The 20,856-nt window shown below is 57.2% G+C and overlaps 1 protein-coding gene across 2 annotated transcripts in view; it reads right to left on the bottom strand.

Moving 5' to 3' along the window:
* Positions 1 to 20,856, bottom strand: part of WDR17 (WD repeat domain 17) — a 32,048-nt gene that overhangs the window by 8,102 nt on the left and 3,090 nt on the right. For both annotated transcript variants that reach the window (XM_078602864.1, XM_078602863.1), the window contains exons 3-23: positions 20,372 to 20,602; positions 18,891 to 19,142; positions 18,158 to 18,280; positions 17,689 to 17,876; positions 17,330 to 17,498; positions 16,180 to 16,271; positions 14,815 to 14,897; positions 12,756 to 12,842; positions 11,408 to 11,572; positions 11,042 to 11,244; positions 10,557 to 10,706; positions 9,740 to 9,870; positions 8,882 to 9,007; positions 7,522 to 7,677; positions 6,280 to 6,344; positions 4,326 to 4,458; positions 3,473 to 3,564; positions 2,822 to 2,921; positions 2,345 to 2,484; positions 415 to 526; positions 18 to 159 (exon numbers count right to left, since the gene is read on the bottom strand). In XM_078602864.1, coding sequence (XP_078458990.1) covers positions 18 to 159; positions 415 to 526; positions 2,345 to 2,484; positions 2,822 to 2,921; positions 3,473 to 3,564; positions 4,326 to 4,458; positions 6,280 to 6,344; positions 7,522 to 7,677; positions 8,882 to 9,007; positions 9,740 to 9,870; positions 10,557 to 10,706; positions 11,042 to 11,244; positions 11,408 to 11,572; positions 12,756 to 12,842; positions 14,815 to 14,897; positions 16,180 to 16,271; positions 17,330 to 17,498; positions 17,689 to 17,876; positions 18,158 to 18,280; positions 18,891 to 19,142; positions 20,372 to 20,602 — 2,940 coding nt within the window. The remainder of the gene's footprint in view (positions 1 to 17; positions 160 to 414; positions 527 to 2,344; positions 2,485 to 2,821; positions 2,922 to 3,472; positions 3,565 to 4,325; positions 4,459 to 6,279; positions 6,345 to 7,521; positions 7,678 to 8,881; positions 9,008 to 9,739; positions 9,871 to 10,556; positions 10,707 to 11,041; positions 11,245 to 11,407; positions 11,573 to 12,755; positions 12,843 to 14,814; positions 14,898 to 16,179; positions 16,272 to 17,329; positions 17,499 to 17,688; positions 17,877 to 18,157; positions 18,281 to 18,890; positions 19,143 to 20,371; positions 20,603 to 20,856) is intronic.

The following is a 20,856-nucleotide window of genomic DNA, read 5'->3' on the forward strand; positions in this document are numbered from 1 at the left end:
CCCGTGTCGGCGTGTACCCTTGACGGCGGGGAGTCCGATCTCGAGCGCTCGCTCGGGCGTGGGGGAGAGCAGCGCGTGGCGCACGGCGGGCTCCACCTCCCCGGCCTCCGCGTGCGACTCGGCCAGGGCGGCACACTCCTCCAGCGTGGGGAGTTCACACTGCGGGCACCCGTCAATACACACACACACAACGCATGTACACGTAAAGATGCAGCTCCGCCTCGTTGTGCTACCCCCTCAACCCCCATAGTGCCGCCCCCCTTGGAGCAACCCTCGCATGGTGCCCACCCCCTCCTCTCTGTGGTGCCCCACCTGACCCGTGGCCCCCCTTGGTGCTAACCCCCACTCCTCATGGTGCTGCCCCCCCCCCCCAGCCTTGGTGACGTCCCCCCTATCCCCCGTGGAACCTCTGACCTTGCGGTGGAGCTCGTCGAGTTCGGTGCTGCTCCCCGTGCTGAACGCGCAAAGCTGCACCAGCTGCTCCTCGCTGTCGGGGATCATCTTGAGGAGGTCCACGGCGAGGTCCCTGCGTCCCACACGCACGCACACGTGCACACACACGTGCACACACGTGCACACGAAGACAAATGCTTGGAATCGATCGATAGCATGCAAAAATGTCCAGCTTTGCGCAGAAATACCCAGATCACTCGAATAAGCCAACATCTGTGTTTTTATTATCTTCTTTTACACTTTTATCCGTTTTGAACCACTGGCTATTACAAAACTGGCTTCTGAACCTCGGCAAGTGACCCCTTAGACTCACGAGGGGGCATCAATATCCCACCCACCCTGCTACAGAAAGTGAAATCGATACATTTAAATCTCAAAGCTGGAATTTAGGCTCATTTACCGTAATATTGTGTGCATGGGTGTGTGTGTGCAGTTATTGGTGACAGAGACAAAAAACCATCAAACAGACTACACTTGAAAATCTGGTTGAATCACTGGTGGCCAAAAGCTCAGATTCGAACCCAACCTCTCAGCAGCGCCAGCTCAACACTCTGACCTCTGTGCCGCCCGGCCGCCTCCAACACTCGGCATCATTTTTAAATGTTCGCCACCACGTTCGGGGAAATATTCACAAACACTTAACATCTCTGGTGAACGCTCAGGGTATCTAACCGAAGCAAACCGAGGTCGAAAAATGAACACGAAACATGCGGCACCAAGAACCAGAAAACCTAATAAGAACCACGACGCTCCGTCATGCACCACGGGACACCAAAGCAACTTTTCGCAGAGATGAAAAAGCGCGGTGGAGTGGCGAGAGAGAGGCAGACTGTGCCAACAAACAAGGGTGAGAAACAAGATGGAAGCGATAATTCAGGCGAAATAATCTGGGCTATACCTACTTCCGGTGTAAGGCATGCTGGAAACAAAACAAAGAGCACATATTACGGCATCGTGTCTTCATAGCCGGTGGGGGTGGTGATGGAACACGTGGACGTGCGGAAGAGGATCGTGACCGCCTGTGGCACTAATTACGGAGCACACATTAGTTAATTACAGGACACCCACCCCCTCAGTGTAATGAATACACAGACGTGCACACATGGACAATGGGAAGGGACAACCGTTGTTATTAAGCCATTTGTGGACATACCTAGTGAGAGGAATCGCGTTTGACCTGCGGGGATTAGACATTCCTAGCCGAGTCACTCATCATTGTTAGGGCCAGATCAAAGTATAAAAAAAGCATGGCTGTTGTTGTTGTGCCGCCGTCCATTGTCCGTTTCCGAGGCTGCTATGGACCATGGCGGGGTGGGCGAGCCACAGAGTGCCGCTGACGGCCGTTCGCGAGCTGGGACTGGGGGGCCCACTCGTTGCCGCCGCCTCTCGCCGCCACTGGGGAGAGGCTGGCGCCGCCACTGCAGCTGGGCTGAGAGGTGTGGGGGGCCAGATCCAGCCTGCACGGCCCTCCACTGCGGCCGTGCGACATGCGGTGCCTCGTGGCGAGCTAAGTTCAGGTTTGTTTCGTTCTACCAGGTGACAGCTCAACAGACCAGTATGCGTCTCACTTGAAGGAGAGATCTGCGGCATTAGGCTGTCGGTAGGGGGGGTGATGATTGCTAGGTATAATCCCAAACGAGTAATTTGCACAGGGGAGTGACCGAGCCCACGAGGCCTCATGGCTCACTATGCCTGGGGACCCAACCGGGCCTAGGCCTTGGGGGTGCTGCTTCTCGGCCAGACCTCAGCCTCGAGCCAGCGAATTCCCGGCTTTCCCATTGTTCATGGAAAACGGGGAAGGGAAGCGAATGGTCCGCGATGAACCCCCCCCCCTCCCCTGCCCCCGCGAGACCCCCAGGGGGTGCGTTTCCTCCGCATGACGGCGACCGACCAGCGATTGAAGGCGAGGCACTTGCGCGCCAGCAGCTGGGCGGCTTGGTGAGCGATGGGGGCGGCGGCGCCGCCCAGCACCACCCCGACGGTCACCGCCAGCTCCAGCTCGTTACCCCGCACCAGCTTGGACACGGCCAGCTGACGGGCACAAAGGGCAAAGATCACCCGCGTAGCCTACAGAGGCTGTTGGGCCAAGTGCTGTCAGCGGCTACAGATTAAGGCCGGCGCGGCACACGAGAGGGTAAGGTGTTTCCCTACTGGACTGGCTACTCATTTAAAGCTCAGTCAATCCAGGGAAGGCCCGGGACCTGGTCATATATTCGCCACTGTTATTGGTAGTGAATGGGAAACCAAACTCGGGTCGTCGGGTTCGTAACGCAGCGCGCTAATCGCCGCGCCACCACTCCCCACGCACACACGCGCAAGCAAAAGCGTATCGCAACGTGTGCGCGCGCGCACACAAGCTCGTACGCACCTCCACCTCATCGATGGCCAGGTGGCAGCAGGCAGCCATGATGGCCTGCCCGTCGCGGAAATACCATTCGGCGAGCTCCCCACTCACGCGGCGCAGCAGCCTGGGAATGGACACGGCACACGGCAGGGATAATGCACGGCACGCATCACACGCGACGCATCACACGCGACGCATCACACGCGACGCATCACACGCGACGCATCACACGCGACGCATCACACGCGACGCATCACACGCGACGCATCACACGCGACGCAGCGCGCATCTACGACACCAGACAGCTCCTCCGGAAGATCGCTTTGACCGACTCTTCCATGCCAAGAGGTGGGAGTGCCCACACTTTACCCGACAATCCCAGATCTACACTGCTGGGTGGACAGGGGCGGCGGGAGGGGATTTAGTAAACTCGCCGGGAGATGGAATCGAACCGGAGCACTCTGGATTGCTAGTGCGGTGCGCTGCTACCCATTGCACCACTGTGGCAGAACCATCTGGCACTATATAGAGACGGCGCCTTGTGAAAAGTAAGCGGCGAATATGACGATGGCAATGATTGTGAAGGTGCAAAGGGCGACGACGATGTTTTCCCACAGTGCCTCGCACATCGCTTGGGTGACGGCGGGGGGAGGGGAGTGCCCCCCCCCCACTCACCCGGCGTGGCTCTCTGAGGAGGGGGCTGCGTCGCCGGGGGAGCGGGGTTCGCTGGGGATCACCGCCTCCAGGATGTTCCCTTCACACGCGGCCTGGTGGGAGGTGGGGGCAGGAGGGTGGGGGGGGGGTGATTGGGGTGGGGGGACGGAGGGCAGGGGGTTGGGGGGGTCAGGGGTGGTGGAGGTGAGGGGGGGGGCGGGCGGGTGGGGAGGGGGGCAGGGGGGTGGGGAAGGAGGGGCAGGTAACGATGTACCGTGTGGTGTGTCATGTGCATTACGTGTGTCGTATCAGTGCCACCAGTGTTTGTGTGTGCATGTGTCTGTGTGCATGTGGGGAGTGGTAGTGTAGTGATTAGCGCACTGCCCTACGAACCTGGCGACCTGGGTTCGATTCCCGTTCACGGCCAACACCCAGTGACAATTATCTTAAACGGTCCTGGGCCTCCCCGAGGTCGACTCAGCCTCAAATGAGTACTTGGTGCGGTGTATAAACATCGTCACTGGGGAGACAAAGGCGGCCGGGCGTGGTGCTGGACACCTACCCCCTCGTGTGCTGTGCCGGCCTTCAAAGCTGCTCGCTAACAGCACTTGCCTCAACAGTCTGCTAAGGTTACACGGGGGATCTTTGTCTGCATGTGCAGGAGTGGCGCAGTGGCCAACTCAGTACCAAATGAGTACCTGGTGCGATGAGCAAACATCAGTGCCGGGGGAGACAAAGGCGGCCGGGCGTGGCGCCCGCCACCCCGCACCCTCGTGCGCGGCGCCGGCCCCCACAGGTGCTCGCTGGCAACACTTGCCCCGACTGGCTGCGTGGGCTACAAGGGGAACCTTTGTCTTTGTGCCGTGGCTGCCACCTGCGCGAGGAGCACGGCGTCCGCGAGCTGGCCCCGCGAGCAGAAGAAGTGCACGAGTTTGCGGACGTCGCCCGTGGCCACGCAGCACGGGATCACCGCGTCATCCTCCTCCTCCACCAGCTGATCAGCACGTCTACACGCGGGGGGAGGGACCGGGGGGGTGGGGGAAAGGAGGGACCGGGGGTGGGGGAGAGGAGGGACCGGGGGGGGGAGGAGGGACTGGGGGGTAGGGGAGAGGAGGGACCGGGGTGGGGGAGAGGAGGGACCGGGGGTGGGGGAGAGGAGGGACCGGGGGTGGGGGAGAGGAGGGACCGGGGGGGGAGGAGGGACTGGGGGGTAGGGGAGAGGAGGGTCCGGGGGGTGGGGGAGAGGAGGGACCGGGGGGGGGGAGGAGGGACTGGGGGGTAGGGGAGAGGAGGGACCGGGGGTGGGGGAGAGGAGGGACCGGGGGGGGGAGGAGGGACCGGGGGGGTGGGGGAGAGGAGGGACCGGGGGGGGGAGGAGGGACTGGGGGGTAGGGGAGAGGAGGGTCCGGGGGGTGGGGGAGAGGAGGGACCGGGGGTGGGGGGAAAGGAGGGACGGGGGGGGGGAGGAGGGACTGGGGGGTGGGGGAGAGGAGGGGACCGGAGGGTGGGAGAGAGGAGGGACTGGGAGGTAGGGGAGAGGAGGGACCGGGGGGGGAGAGGAGGGACCGGGGGGTGGGGGAGAGGAGGGACGGGGGGGGGGAGAGGAGGGTCCGGGGGGTGGGAGAGAGGAGGGACGGGGGGGAGAGGAGGGACGGGGGGGAGAGGAGGGACGGGGGGGGAGAGGAGGGACCGGGGGGAGAGGAGGGACTGGGGGGTAGGGGAGAGGAGGGACCGGGGGGGAGAGGAGGGACCGGGGGGTGGGAGAGAGGAGGGACGGGGGGGAGAGGAGGGACGGGGGGGAGAGGAGGGACGGGGGGGGAGAGGAGGGACGGGGGGGAGAGGAGGGACCGGGGGGGAGAGGAGGGACCGGGGGGTGGGGGGGAGGAGGAACCGGGGGAGGGGGGAGGACATCAGTGAAAATGAGCTTGATAGCTCATTAGTATAAATACATGTTCGTATTCTGAACCTCTAACACTGACTCCAACCTCAAGGCAAATCCTGACTCTAACACTCGTGGGAACACTAACCCCGAACCCTTACTCACTCAGACCACGAAAATAATCCTGACCTTGACTCTTACCATTACCCTAATCCTCACCCGACTCTAATCCTAACCCAAAACTCAATACCTAATGCTAAGCCTGACTGTAAGCCAAATATTAACTTTGACCCCACCTCGAATCCTAGCCTAAACCCCGATGCTAACCCTGACTTTAACACTAACCCCTCATCCAAACGTTCACCTTGACTCGAACCATCAAACTGATATTAACCCCGAACCTTCACTCGGTCACGAACCCCAAAACCTAATGAGAACCATTAGTTAATTGATAATTAAATGTCAACACTGACCCTAAATCGTACTCGTATATAACATACACATGCATGTATACATACACCCAAACAAGCACTGACAGTGCTGATGTTTACACACCACACCAGCTACTCATTCAAGGCCAAGTCGACCTATGGGAGCCCAAGGTCTGGTTCGGACATAATTCGCTACTCGTGTAAAAGCTGTGGCTGGGAATCGAACTCAGGTCGCCGGATTTATCGTGCAGTGCACTAACCACTTCATCACCACCATCCACCATAGCAACAGCAGTCGCCATTCACCACAAAGCAGCAGTGACGTCACCGGAGTGCTTGTGCCAAACTAGGTGCACTGTAGGTCACGTGAAGCGTGGAAGGCTCACTCGCAGGCAGACAGGAGGTCACGACACAGACTCAGGTGTTGCGGGTTGACTGATCGAGATGGCTGGACCGCTGGAGTCCCATGCATTCACTGACGCGCGCACACACGCAGGGACATCTGTCTGCGCACGCACCTCTGCATAAGCTTCTTCCAGTACGACATGGAGACTCCGGGAGCCACCGAGAGGGCCTTGTCCCACTGTAGGAACGCAAACAACGCAGCGCGTAAACATTCACCGTCGTCGTCGTCATCTCCAGCCTTGACCAAACCACTGCTGGCAGGATGAAGGCCTCGTCGAGATCTGGTCAGCCACGTGAATCAGCAGTCGAGTGAGTGGCTCACGCTCAGAAAGTTGCGAGTTAAAATCCGGGTCGTGAGTTGACTCAGCCCATCATCTCTCTGGGGTTGATAAAACGAGTACCACTTTTTTGAGAAGGCAACAGTAGACGTCATATGGAATGTGGACTTCCCACCACTGGCTCAGGGTTGTAAATATGAGGTAAGTACCAATGCCTCAACGCTAATTGAGGAGGAAATCACTTTAACTTTTCAGTGCGGGAAAGCCAATCGTTGGACTGTACCATGCTCCCCGCCTACGCCAGCCGGCACTGACCAGCGTGTTGACGTGCGGTCAGGCAACCCAAGGGGCACCACGGTGGTGAGATGTTAACTCCTTTGCCGTGTATACAACAAGTCGAGGGTCCAATACCGACCCTGGCACATGTATGTTTGGAGTTTGCATTTTCTCCTCGTGGCCGCATGGATTTTTCTCCAGGTCCTCCGGTTTTCCCCTCCACATTTGGAATCAACGTGGGTTTAAGAGTGTTTGGCTGCTATAAATGTCCGCACGATGACAAGCCACTTCGTTGAGCTATCATTTGTGACCATGTCGCTTCTGAAAAAAATTTACCCGTAAAAACAAAGTTTTTCACTATAAATCCTTTATATGCGTGGCGGCTAGAGTCCTCTCGTCCTCTGGCTTGAGATGGCTGCCACCTATGGGTCAGATGATTGCCTGCCACCATTAAGAAATTGGTAATTAAATAAAAAAAATAATTCCTAAAAAGTGTAAAATTTTTGAAAATGTTTTTCACGAAAATACATTGTCACACACAACGAGTCTGTGTGGAAAATGTCAGCTCGATTGGATCACGGGAAGTGGGTTAAAAAACGACCGAAAGATTTGCACGGTCGTAAGCGCGCAAGCAAGCAAGTGAACTTAATATAAAGGATTTAAAAAACAGAGCTGTATAGCTCAGTGGGGCCTTATCCGATAAAATAAAAAAAGTTGCTTCATAGTTTATAGAACCCTTCATCCAGCCGTTTGACAGGAGGGTCAGAGTGCGCGCGTGAGTGCACATCCCTCGCGCCGCACCTCTCCCAGCTCCACCATGAGCTCGCAGTAGCGCTGGATCTGGCCCAGGCGCAGGTGAATCTGCGCCGCCTCCTGCAGTCGCTCGTCCTTGCTGGGCGCCCCGATCCCCCCGCCGAACTTAGACATCTTCACCGTGGTCAGCTCCTGCGCCTCCGACTGCACGCGAGGGACGGAAGGGAAGGGGAGAAGAACAACGGGAAGAGTGAGCATGAGGGAGGGCAGCACAGGAGGAGGGTGGCACAAAGAGGGGGTCGGCATATTAAGGAAGTGTGTGAAAACAGGAAGCGGGGGAAGAATAGTACGGGGGCGTCACAGGAAGTAGGCGAAGAAGAGGAAGGAGGGGGGAATAGAGGTCTGCACAGAAAGAGGGACGGTGTAATTAGGTGATTGGGGGGGGGGGGGGTGACACATCTGAGTCACTCCAGCGTGGTACCCTCACGGTACGGGTGGTTTTTTTCCACTGCCTAATTGCTGGAACCAAAGCGTGGCACGCCGGCCTCGCAAGGAGACATCTGAATCCGGCTTGGGGCCAAGCGGCAGCTGACGACACTTTCTCTGCACGTTGGCGTCGGCCGGTGTGAGACCGTGCGGACACACCACTTCGGCACCGTCCCTCACCCACACGCATTTATGACTCGTTCCCTGCGCGTGGCTTCAATGTGAATGTGCAATGTTATTGAGGGACTGCGTGTTGTCTTGGTGTGATCTGGGACTTGTTTTTCTGCCTTGCTCAAGCTTGCACTTAGTGTTGACAAATTCGGCAGCAATGTATGCACTTACGCAACTTGTATATCGCATTTATTTATTTATCGTGACACGCTTACCCTTCCTATACTTTTCACACCTATCGTGGGATTTTTGTAGTGTTTGTTGTTGTAACTTTCTGATCCGTCCCTCCCGCACATCTGTGAAATGAAAAAGCTTCGTAGCTCATCGGATTCCTCCTCCAGTCTGAGTAAAGATTTTGATTCTGAGTTGGCACCGTCTCGGCTTGCGCAGTGCGCAAAAAAACCAATCACCTGGCTGACTCGCGAGCGCAGGTTAACGCGAAGTCTGCTTTCGCGACCAACGCTATCCGTGATAAACTTTTTGTGTTTTGGGTTAGATCGCGTAAATATAAACGTGAACACTTCTTCGCAATCCTGGCAAATCGCCGGACAAAGCTGGTGGTTGCAATCACCAGCGAAAACGTCGCGTGCTCGAATTGTAAATGACGTCGTGGGTTTACTCCCGAGACCATCCCGGCCCAACGTGGCCGTGGTGTGGTTCGGTCACACGAGGAGGGGGCGGGGGGGGCGGGGAGGACGGGGTGGGGCGGGGGGCAAGCGACACGAAGTGGAGGGAGTGGCGACGAGGGTACCGTCTTGTACTTGACGAGGTGCCGCATGTGCATGATGCCCTTGGCGTAGTCGGGGGGCAGCGTTCCGTCATCCTGGCCACGGAGCACGGCCACCAGGTCCCAGAGGTTCCTGCTGCCGCCCGGCGGCTGCGTCACAGCGCGCACAACAACAACAACGTTCCCGTCCGGGTGTCGGGCGCGCTTCGTTGAACCGGGACGACAGGCTCGAGAGAGAGAGAGATAGCGAGAGAAAAAAAGAGGCAGACGAGTGCTGGTCTGCCCGTTGCGGGGCGATGATGATCGGCGGTTGTGTGGGACCTGACGCCGGCACGCGACAGCACCAACTTCCATCTGGGGATCTTTCAACGTCCACTGTTAAGCGGACGGCGCGGGCCATGCTACTGCCCACGGGGAGGTACGAGCTGGTATGCGTGGATAGGTAGGTATGCAAAGGTACACACTGGTACACGTGGATAGGTACACACAAACAGGTGTGGGTATGCATGGGTACCCACAGATATTTACAAAGACAAAAAATCCTCCGAGTATAGCCTTATAGATTGTTGGGGAAAGTGCTGTAAGCGAACACCTATGAAGGCCGGCATGGCACACGAGGAAGTGGGGGTGGCCAGAACTACACCTGTCCGCCTTTGTCTCCCCAGTGGCAATACACATTGCACCAGTTACTCATTTGAGGCCGAGTCGACCTAGGGGAGGCCCAGGACCAATTTAGATATTCATCACCGGTGTTGGCCGTGAGCGGGAATCAAACTCGGGTCGCCGGGTTCGTAGCGCGAGCGTCCTAACCACTACACGACCGCTCCCCATAGGACGGACACACACAGACACACACACGCCGGTGCCATGGGGGCAACTCACGGAGAAGAACTCGGAGAACCAGCGCAGCTTCTTGGCGTGCGCGTCACCCCCCAGCTTCTCCACCTCCTGCCTGATGTCCTTGGAGGCTTTGCCGCACAGCAGCGGGGGGGCGCCGGGGGACATGACCCGCTCTGGGGAGCAGCACGGCGATGCGGCACGGGGCATCGGCAGCGGTCAGCGGCGGGCGCACGAGCGCTGCCCGTGCAGCACTTAGCACAGCTGGGCGCAGCGCTCATGTAGGGGGGAGGAGGGTGGCGGCACTCGGGGGTTGAAGGAGGCGGCAATTATAGCAGAGGTCGCAAACGGGTTTTGATTCCTTACCCGTACCCGGCCGCACCAGGGTCGCAAACGGGTACCCGTACCCGTACCTGGCTGGGTACGGGTAGCCGGGTATCGGGTAGGGTACGGGTATCGGGTGCCCGGTTGCGACCTCTGACTTATAGCGAGGATGGCCGAGTTAAGGGGGGCAGCATTATAATGTCGGAATGGGGCGGCACGCACGCGGCTGGAAGGGCGGCACATGCGCGCAAATAACTAGAGGGTGCGGCATCACACACGTGGCTTGTGGGGACGGTGGCACATGCATAGCTAGAGAGGGTGGCGCACGTGCCGAGAGGGGGTGGAACAGCACGTGAACACAGGGACAAGCAACACGTCTGATGGTGGCCGAGACACAAACACACAACGGACGTGAGGGGTAGGCACACACAAGACTAGAGGGGGTGGCAGAAATGTGAAGAGGGTGGCACACACACATAGATGGCTAGAGGGGCTGACACACACACACACATCACTAGAGGGGGGGGGGCACACTCACCGGTGTTGCCGATGATCTCGTCCCAGGGCCTCTCGGCGAGGATGCTGATCATGAGCGGCGACACGAGCGGTGCGAGCGACCAGAGGCGCACGGTGGAGTCGCGCGAGCACGAGGCCATGGTGAACGGCCGGCTCGGGTGGCACGTGAGGCCTGCATACACATGGACACAAACACGTGTGAGCTAAAACACAAAGACAAAGATCCCCCCTATAGCTTGAACAGGCTGTTTGTTGGGGCGAGCGTTGTTAGTGAGCACCTATAAAGGCCGGCACGGCACACGAGGGGGTGGTTGGCCACCACAACGCCCAACCGCCTTTGTCTCCCCAGTGACGATGATTTTACACACCGCACCAGGTACTCGTTTTGAAGCCGAGTCAACCTTGGTGAGGCCCGGCATCAATTCAGGCAATCGTCACCGGTGTTATGACGGCGATGATCACGGCAGTGGTGGTAGCGGCGGTTTATGACAGCGCCGGTCCCCTCACCGTAGACATCGGCGCCGTGGTCGGCCACGGTGTCGAGGCAGGTGCTGTCGCGCGTGTCCCACACGCGGATCGAGTAGTCCCAGCTGCCCGACGCCAGCAGGTACGGCACCTCGGGGCTCCACATGAGGCCTCGCACGGGCGCCTGGTGCCCCGCCAGCACGCTGATGCACGCATCCTGCGTGTAGTCCCAGATGCGTACCGTGCTGCACACACACACACGCACGCGGGGCAATTCGCGGGTGTTAACGCGCGTGCATGCGTGCGCGCGTGTCCACGCGCACACACAACACACACACGAGTTCGGGAGGCCACGATGAGAACCGTCCCGGCCAAACTGGGGGACATTGGGGGGACGGCTTCACTCACCCGTCGTCGGAGCCGCTGCACAGGATGCCCTCTCGCAGCGGCGACCAGCGCACGTGGAACACCTTGGCCGTGTGGCCCGTGAACACCTTGAGCGGCTGCTCGGAGCTCGTGGCCAGGTAGTAGACGCGCACGCTGCGGTCCTCGCAGCCCGTCGCGATCATGTCCCTGCGGAGCGACCGAGCGAGCGAGCGTTCAGAGCCACTGCCGGGAATATGCAGCCACAACCCCTCCCGCTGCCCCCTCCAAAACAACACAGATGTCATCTTGTGAACGTGGGCCTAGGCCCAACTAATTCTCGCAGGCCGAAGACATTCCAAGCTTTAATTATTCTGTTTCAGTTATGCAAATCTTTAAGATACAAATGATTAAGATTTGTATAACTCTGCCCAACACGCCAAATATCATCTTATAATCTGATCGGTGGGTGTGAGTGACCACATTTGTGTAACTATATCGACGCTGGCCACTAGTTTGGGGGTGCCATCTTACTCTACGGAGCGTCTTATAATCCGGAGAACACGGTAACCACACTCTTTGTTTTTTTTAGGGTAAAGTCACGTAGGTAAAACAATCAATAAAATAAAATAAATGAAAACAACTAAATTAAATCACGACGTTTCGGAGGCAACACAAGCTTCCTTCATCAGGTGTAAAAAAGGCACAGCAAAATAACCGAGTCCTCTACAGTTCTCTACAGTTATTTTGCTGTGCCTTTTTTACACCTGATGAAGGAAGCGTGTGTTGCCTCCGAAACGTCGTGATTTAATTTAGTTGTTTTCATTTATTTTATTTTATTGATTGTTTTACCTATGTAACTTTACCTAAAAAAACCAAAGAGTATGAATCCTTGCAGTCACGAAAGCTTCAAATCTAGAACACGGTAACCACCCACTCTCTGTGGCATAGGCCGAGGCCCTTCCAGTTTTCATACTGTAAGTTGGCACGCCGTGGTGTCGAGATGTTAACTCCCTCTCCGGGTATGCAGGAGGTCGTGGGTTCGATCCCGACCCCCCATGCCTGTATATGTAGAGTTTTCACGTACTCCTCGTGGTCGCGTGGATTTTTCTCCGACTCCTTCGGTTTTTCCCTCCGCGTTTAGAATGAACATGCATTTAGAACATTTGGCTGCTATAAATTTCCACGTGATGAGCCACGTCGCCGAGCTGTCATTTGTGGCCTGGTCGCTTCTGAAAAAGAGCTAGGTAGCTCAGTGGGAGCCTTACCTGGTAAAATAAAAATAGTTTATTTTACAGTTTAAGTCGCATGTTTTCCACATTTCACTCGTCGCGTCTCCTCGCCCTCCCCCCATCACCGGGGCCTTTGGCGATGCGGCTTCCCTCCATCTCACTTGTTGTTCTGGCTCCAGTCGCAGCCGAAGACGGCGGCCGGGTGGCGGTAGCGGTGCAGAACCTTCCCGTCCACCGTGCGGATGATGCTGGGCGGGGTGGGGGGGGGAACGCCATTTGATTCAGCAGCAGCAGCAGCAACAACAAAAATGATTTGGCAAATATGGAAAACAAACGTTCACTAACAACAGCTCGTTCCGTGCAAAAATACCGCGTCATTTTTAAAAAAATCGAATAATCTAAAATGTTTCGTTGTTCATTTGAAGAATACAATGCATATGTGTACCCCAACAGATGATGGAAGATGTTAATTGTAAGGGAGACATGGTAAATTGGCATGTAAAGATTCCAACTCCTTGTGCTTATGTAGTGACTAACTCGGAGATGTTAATAGTTGGAGGCACTTCTTTTATTTAACGAGCCCCCTGGGCACAACACACAGCCTACGCTGGTACACACTCTTCTGTCACTCGCTTATACACAACTCTACGTGAGTTGCTAGCCTATACACAACCCTAGCCGTCTAACACTGACGGCGCTGAACCGAGACAGCCAACTACCGTCTAGCAGCGCAATGTCGAGTGAAGACGACAGCGATGATGGCGTCGAGACGACAGCGACGATGGCGACGATCTTCAACAGCACGACGGGGATCCCACTCCATACGACAGCCCCGAGAGCTCTCACTCAGGGCCCCCTTTTATGCTCCCAGCGTGGCCTCGCTCCGCCCCGGCCACGCCCCCTCTCTAGAACCTACCAGCGGGTTCCCGGTCTTCCCCCACGTGCCCCTTCTGTGACCTTTCCCCCAGATATCCCCTCTGGTGTATCACGTGGCCTGCTGACGTCAGGGCTGCTGTAAGCCGCAGATCCCCTTCCCCGCCAGCAGCCGGCGCTATGCTGCTACACTACTTATTCTATGCCACTACACTAGGATGAATTGTCATGATCCAGGCGCAACAATTCACAACATAGCCGGCCTGTAGTGGGGCACGCCTGTAATCCAACGCCGTGGAGGCGAGGGTTGGTGGATCACACGATCTAGGAGGTGCAGTAGCCTGGCTTGCCAGGAGAATGCGGTAAAGAAACATGTGGACACGATCTGTTCCATCTGTATGGGATAGAGTGTTGACCCCTAGCATGCGCAGGCTTTCTCCGCGTCGTCCGGGTTTCTTCCCACATGTAACCACTCAACAAATGGCCGGTGACACTTTGATATATGTTATAAACGAAAGCCATCGCTCGCATCAACTGTGTGCATTGCCACCAGTTAAGTCCCGAAATTCAAATCGTTTTGTGCGTTTTAACTTCGATTTGGCTTTGCGATTCGTGACATCACATTCAAAAACCTAGAACTGAAGTGACCAAGGTGAACAATAACAGCGGAGCATTTGGCGTTGCGCGTGGGTGACTGTGAAACAGTCAAGGTGGTGGGGTGGGGCGAAAATTAATTTACGAAGAGGACCCTCCCCTCCATAAACTATAACACATCCAGTATAGAGCTGCTCATTCAGCCTAAAATTCAATGCAAGACAGCAGGTGCAGCTCCCACGGAGTGGATCGCATATTCGGCAATTTAAAGTCCAGTCCAATATTTCAGTCTGCATTCATCTTGTCCTATCGAGATTTTACCCAGGCGCTTTGACAGCAATTTGAAAATTGTGCAAAGGATGATAACGCTTTGAAATGAATGAATGGGTTATTGTAAGTGGCGGTGGTGTAGTTTTGATGACAGTGGAACAAGAGGGATTGATATGGAGCGGTTGGGATAGGACTGGTCGTAGCTGGGCATGGGGGGGGTAGGCGCTGAAAAGTAATGAGGCATCGTTTGCTTTGAGAAGACAAACGGGGTCGGGTGAGCGGCAGGAGCCAGCCCCTTAATCACGTTGACCTCGGTTTGGGTGTGTTGTGTGTCTTGCGAGGTGCAAGATATTTTTTTTCGTTATTTCATTTTCCCGCTGTCATCTTCTACAGCATCGCAGCTTTGCATGAAAGACACGATAGATTAAAAATATATATGATTGATATTAATCCGACCTAGAGTGTGGGTTCCACTTCGCTCACCAGTATCCATCGGCGCTGCATGTGGCAATCCTCTTCGAGTCCTTGTGGCTCCACGCGATGCAGAAGATGCCGTTTTTGCCGTGCTGAGCGGCAAACGGTGGGGGGCGGGGGACACGCGGACGGCAACTATCAGAATAACAACGGCGACGATTTAGTTGCCGATACAGCGCCAGGGCGTCTCAGATCGCTTGCACACCCCGCGGATAAGCGACTTACAACCCAGCTCGCGTCAAACATTTAATAGAACGACCCACATTGGCAGCTATCCCTGCAAGGTACAATGCGACCCAGCACGACGTTAGCCTGGCTGTAGGGGGAGGAGGAGGGAGATGATTTGATTCCGCTGTGTAATCCCAATACGGTAATTCACGGCGTCATTCGGAAGAATTTGGACCCGTGAAGCCACCACTGTGCGCGAAGCGGAAGGCACGGAGTACGATAACGGTCGATTCGCGCCGCAGGTGTTAACCGGGGCGGGCGCCGGGATCGAACTGCGAATCCTCTGCCAACGAGTCCCCGTAGCGGAAGGGGGCGGGCGATGCCGAGCCACGGTCCACACGACGGCGCGAATCAGCGAGCACACCACCACGGCAGCCACGGCGGTACCGCCCCTTTGTCGATCCACTGCTGGATGAAGGCCTCTCCACACCGGTGGGGGTCGTTTGACTGACACTTCACGAGTCAGTGCGGGGTTGGTGAAGAGGCCGGCAGAACCGGTGTAGAAATCACTCTGCCGCTGGGTTCATATTACAGCGCCGCTAACCACTCCACCGTCACTCCACCCCTCCGGGCCCCTCCTCCATTAAATAATTATATTTTGAAAAGCATCACAGTGTTGAATTATAATAATGAGGATGACCCTTATTCATCTTCACGGTTTGGCCAATTCCATTTCAAAGCAGGAGTGGCGTTTTACAGACGCTGACGACAACAATGATCATTATGTTGACAATGACGCCCAGGAGAACCTCACTCAGGCGGTCCCCATTGGATTGCGTCGTCATTCTCAGCTGCCGACGACAAAACTGCGGCGACGTTTGCAAGGCGGGAGAGAGCGAGGGTGGGAGAGAGTGAGTGAGAGAGCGAGAGAGTGAGTGAGTGAGTGAGAAAGAGGGTGAGTGAGAGAGTGAGTGAGAGAGTGAGTGAGAGAGCGAGAGAGTAAGTGAGAGAGCGGGAGAGTGAGTGAGTGAGAGAGCGAGAGAGTGAGTGAGTGAGTTAGAGAGCGAGAGTGAGAGAGAGAGAGTGAGTGAGAGAGCGAGAGTGAGAGAGAGAGTGAGTGAGAGAGTGAGTGAGAGAGCGAGAGAGTGAGTGAGAGAGTGAGTGAGAGAGCAAGAGTGAGCGATAAGCAAGTGCGGAGCACGAGACCTCGTTGAAGCGCGTGATGATCTTGCCCTTCTTGATGTCCCAGATGAAGGCGCCATTCCGAGACGTGGCGCCGGCGATGCAGTTGAGGTCCGCTGTGGGCGGGTGGGTGAGCACGTACACACACGCACGCACACACACACACGCGTAACGCACGGACACGTAGGTACGTACATGGACACACACACATGCGCACGCACGCACGTACACGCACCAACAATGATGACAGCCGCTATTCGCCAATGAGCGGCGATGACCTCGCCAAGGTGCTTGTGCCAGGCTAGGTGCACTTTGAGTTTGTCACAGTGTGGAAGGCTCTTGCTGCTGGCAGGAGGTCACGGAGCAGACCCAGGAGTTATGGGTTGACTGATGTGCCAGGCTAGGTATGTATGTTGAACTTCTTTGGCACCGTACATAGCCAATCACGCTCATTGGAGCTGTGGGTGAAGGTTAACAAACTGAACACGAAAAGCAGTACTGAAGAACTGAGTTTTCAATCAGCGCACGAAGGATGAAGGGCAGATGAACCACCTGTGGAGCCCACTGTGCCAGCTTGCACAAAGACAAAGAGACAAAGACCCCCCGTATAGCCTTAACAGACTGTAGGGGCAAGTGCTGTTAGCGAGCACCTATAATGGCTGGAACGGTACACGAAGGGGTGGGTGGCCAGCACCACGCCCGACCGCCTTTGTCTCCCCAGTGGCGATGTTTACACACTGCACCAGGTACTGACTTGAGGCCGAGTCGACCTAGGGGAGGCCCAGGAACGGTTCAGACAATCGTCACCGGTGTTGGCCGTGAGCGGGAATCGAACCCGGGTCGCTGGGTTCATAGCGCAGCGCGCAAACCGCTACACTACCGTGCCAGCTTGCACACACACACACAGGCACGCCGTACACGCGCTCACATACGGACAGGCGTATCCTCGCGCACACATCAACACACGCGGGCAGACTGGAGAATGCAGGAAAGAGAGAGGAGGAGGAGGGACAGCACGACTCACGGGAGTGAGAGAGGGAAGAATAAAGCGAGAGACAGGAGAATTCACAGGAAATAGTGGGGAGAGTTTGCGGGAGTGACAGGGGGCGGGAGGAAGCGTCATGCAAGAGACAGGAGAAGTCAGATGGGAGTGCAAGTGTGGGGAGGGCCGTACCGGGCGCCCAGGAGAGCGAGTAGATGACCCCCTCGTTGCCGGGCGACGTGTGCACGGCGCGCATGCTGTTGATGTCCCACACCTTCACGGTGCCATCGAACGACGCCGTCGCCAGCAGGCTCGGGTCGTCCGGCTTGAACTTGCAGTCGAAGATCGTCTCCACGTGACCCTGGGTGGCAGGGCACACGAGCGGGTGGTGTTGCCGGCGCCACACCTGGCCCACCTTTGTCTCCACCGTGTATAAGTTTACAAGACCTCACCGGGTCGACCTATAGGGGAGGCCCAGGGGGGGGGGGGGGGACCGGTTCAAACATTCGACGCCGTTACCGTCGGCGAGTGGGAATCGAATTCGCACGCACCAGGTCGCGCAGGAAGTCCCACTTCTTGGCGCCCATGTCGTAGAGGCCGACGCCTCCGTCCATGAAGCAGCAAACGGCGTGGCCGGGGGGCAGGGAGAACGCGCGGCTCTGGGACCACGTGGGGGGCGGCACCGCCTCGCTCGTCGACGACGTGTGCTGGCCCCTAGTCGGAGACTCCCGCGGCACCGCTGGCAAACACGGGTGCGAGGTGGGGGCGGGGCAGGCGTGGGGGAAGGGGCACGGTCAGGGGTTAAGGTCAAGAGGTCACGAGGCGCCCCAGGCGGCGCAGAGGCGATCAATCCGTGCGGCGCTCGTCTTTGTTTTTCCAAATCCATTGATGAAATCGGCCGGTTTACCATAACGGCAACACAAATTGACGCTAAAATGTAACGTGCCCCTCTGTTAAAGACAGACGGATGGATCGAGCTCGCACGTTCAAGTCAAAGACAGCGATCGGCGGCGTAGTTACGTTTGTGGCGCGGGGGCGAGCTGAGCACGTGCAGCGCATGGAATCCCGTCTTCTTCAGCTTGAAGTGCTCGAGCGGCGTCGTGCGCGACACGTTCCACACGCGCAGCACGCCCACCTGGGAGTCTGCACACGCGGAGAGACGACACGGGGACGCGGGGGGAGACACGGGGACGCGGGGGGAGACACGGGGACGAGGAGGGGATGCGGACACGCAGGGACATGGGGAGACATGGATACACGGGGATGTGCAAAAACGGGGACATGGGGGGACATGGGGAGACATGGAGACACAAAGATGTGGAGATACAGATGCGAAGACGTGGGGGCATGGAGGGACACGGGGGGTGTGGGGAGACAAGAGGAAATGAGACACAGGGGCATGGGGAGACTAGGGTACAGGAGGGGATAATGATACATTCGCTTGTCTATCCGCACATTGTTACAGGGACCTGGGGTTGGGGTTAGAGGTTTATTATAATCAAGTAATCAGTCAATCGATAATCATCAAGGCACAGGGGACACGCTGGGAAGGCGAACCACCTTTGAAGAGCACACGGGTCCTGAGGGAAAACACAGAGGACACACTGGGAGCACACGGGGCCCTGGCAGGGGACACAGAGGACACACTGAGAGTACACGGGGCCTGGCAGGAGGCACAGAGGAGACACTGAGAGCACGCGGGGGCCGACGGAGAGGGGCACCCGGCAAGGCCCGGCGAGGTCCCGGCACTCACCGCCCGTGACGAACATGCCGGGCGCGCTGGGCACCCAGGCGAGGCACTGCACGGAGGCGGCGGCGCCGGGCAGGGCGAAGGCCGTGATGCACACGAGCGAGTCGGCGTCCACTAGGCGGATGCCGTTGTGCAGGTTGGCGGCGAGGAGGTAGTCGGTGGAGAGGGGGTCCCACTCGAGCGCCGTCACGGGGTCCTCCTCGTCCGTGCCCTCCAGGGACTCGGGGCGCAGCACGTGCTTCTGGCTCTTCCAACCTAGCACACGCACGCGCGCACGCACACGCACGCGCGCACGCACAGGCACACACACACGTGTGTGCACACATACGCACGTGCGTGCACCGTTAGACGATCCGCTCGGATAGCCGGAGAGCCGGCGGGTTGGTCAGTCAGTTGTGCGATAGGTCAGTTAGTAGGTCAGTGATTTAAACAATCAGTCAATTGATAGATCACTTATACGGTCAATCTGTTCGCTAGGTAGTTATTCAATGAGTTAGTCTATTTGTCAATACATTAGTTACTCGATTGGCCAATCCATGAGTTAATCAGTTAATCAATTGGCAATCCCATAATTTCGTGTGTCCGATCTCAGTTCTGTACTCTTGATCCCGTCGTCCTTTTTGCAATGTCGCGATGTTCTTAAATCAATCACGAAACATTTTCCAAACAAACTGTTTCCACGTCATTCCGACCACATTGCGTAATCACGGTCGGCAGGGAAAGATGCGAGCACAGGGGCAACACGGGGTGGAAGTGGGTGGAACAAAATAGCCCTGAAGCAGCAACGTCACGTACGTTGAACTTCTTTCGCGCCGTACGTAGCCAACCGTGCAAAATCGGAGGTGCAGGGGAAGGACAACACACTAAAACATCAACAGCAGTTCTAAAGAAAAAACACAAAATCACAACCACAAATATTTGACGAACCCTAACCTGTCACTGATCAACTATCGCTCAAGATGAAGACGTCACCGTGGCCAAAGCCGTCGATGCAAACCACCCACACCTCATCGACGACGCATCTCACCCTCCCACAGCTCCCACAGCTGCTGCGGAGTAGACACGCGACCTGCAAGATCTGCCCTGGCAGTGTCCCCACCGTGTGGACTTCGGTTTTCCCCTGGTCGCTGGAATCGAGGTGACCACTCCAATGGCTTTCTCGTGTCTCGGTAACCGGCCCTCACCAATCCTGACCTATCGCTGACACTCTCAAGCTGAACGTTTATTCCGTTTAACCAAGACTCAAAGAGACCGGGATAGAGTCGCATTTGCAAGAGCGAACTGGGTCACCAGAAAATAAAAACCCGACAAAAGCAAAGCGAACAATGAAACAAACAGAAACAAACAGAAACCAGTGCAACAAAAAAAACACGACCGTGTCACGTAAAAACATTTTTTAAAAAATCGAAATTGCCGAGACGTGAATCAACGTCGAAGTGTGAATTCCGTGCGGCGCGATTCGACCCAGGCAGCGCCGCGGGTACCTGGCTGGAAGATGGAGAGGCTGCCGTCGGTGTGGCCGAACACGAGCTTGCCGGCCTTGCGCGGGTGCCAGCGGAAGAGGCAGATGTCGGAGAGGAACGAGTGCGCCTCCTTGTGCATGACGACGCCGCCGTCGGCGCCGCTCGCCGTCCACACGTAGAGCGGCCCGCGGTGCGACACGAACGCCACCGCGTCGCCCGCGTTCCAGCACCAGCTCACCGACGCCGGCACGCCTGCCACGGGGCGGGGGGGGGCGGGGGGGGGCAGGCGTGTGAGTTGGTTCACAGTGGGGGGTGGGAGGGGTAAGAAAGGGAGGGAGGGAAGGAGGGAGGGAGGGGGTGGAGGGAGGAGGGAGGAGGGAGGGGGAGGAGGGGGAGGGCCAGAGGGGGGAGGGAGAGGAGGGGGGAGGGAGAGGAGGGGGAGGTAGGGGGAGGAGGGAGGGAGGGAAGGAGGGGGAGGAGGGGGGAGGGAGGAGGGAGGGGGAGCA

This window comes from Lampetra planeri, chromosome 19, assembly GCF_965212315.1.
Source record: "Lampetra planeri chromosome 19, kcLamPlan1.2.h2, whole genome shotgun sequence".
NCBI classification, from domain to species: domain Eukaryota; kingdom Metazoa; phylum Chordata; class Hyperoartia; order Petromyzontiformes; family Petromyzontidae; genus Lampetra; species Lampetra planeri.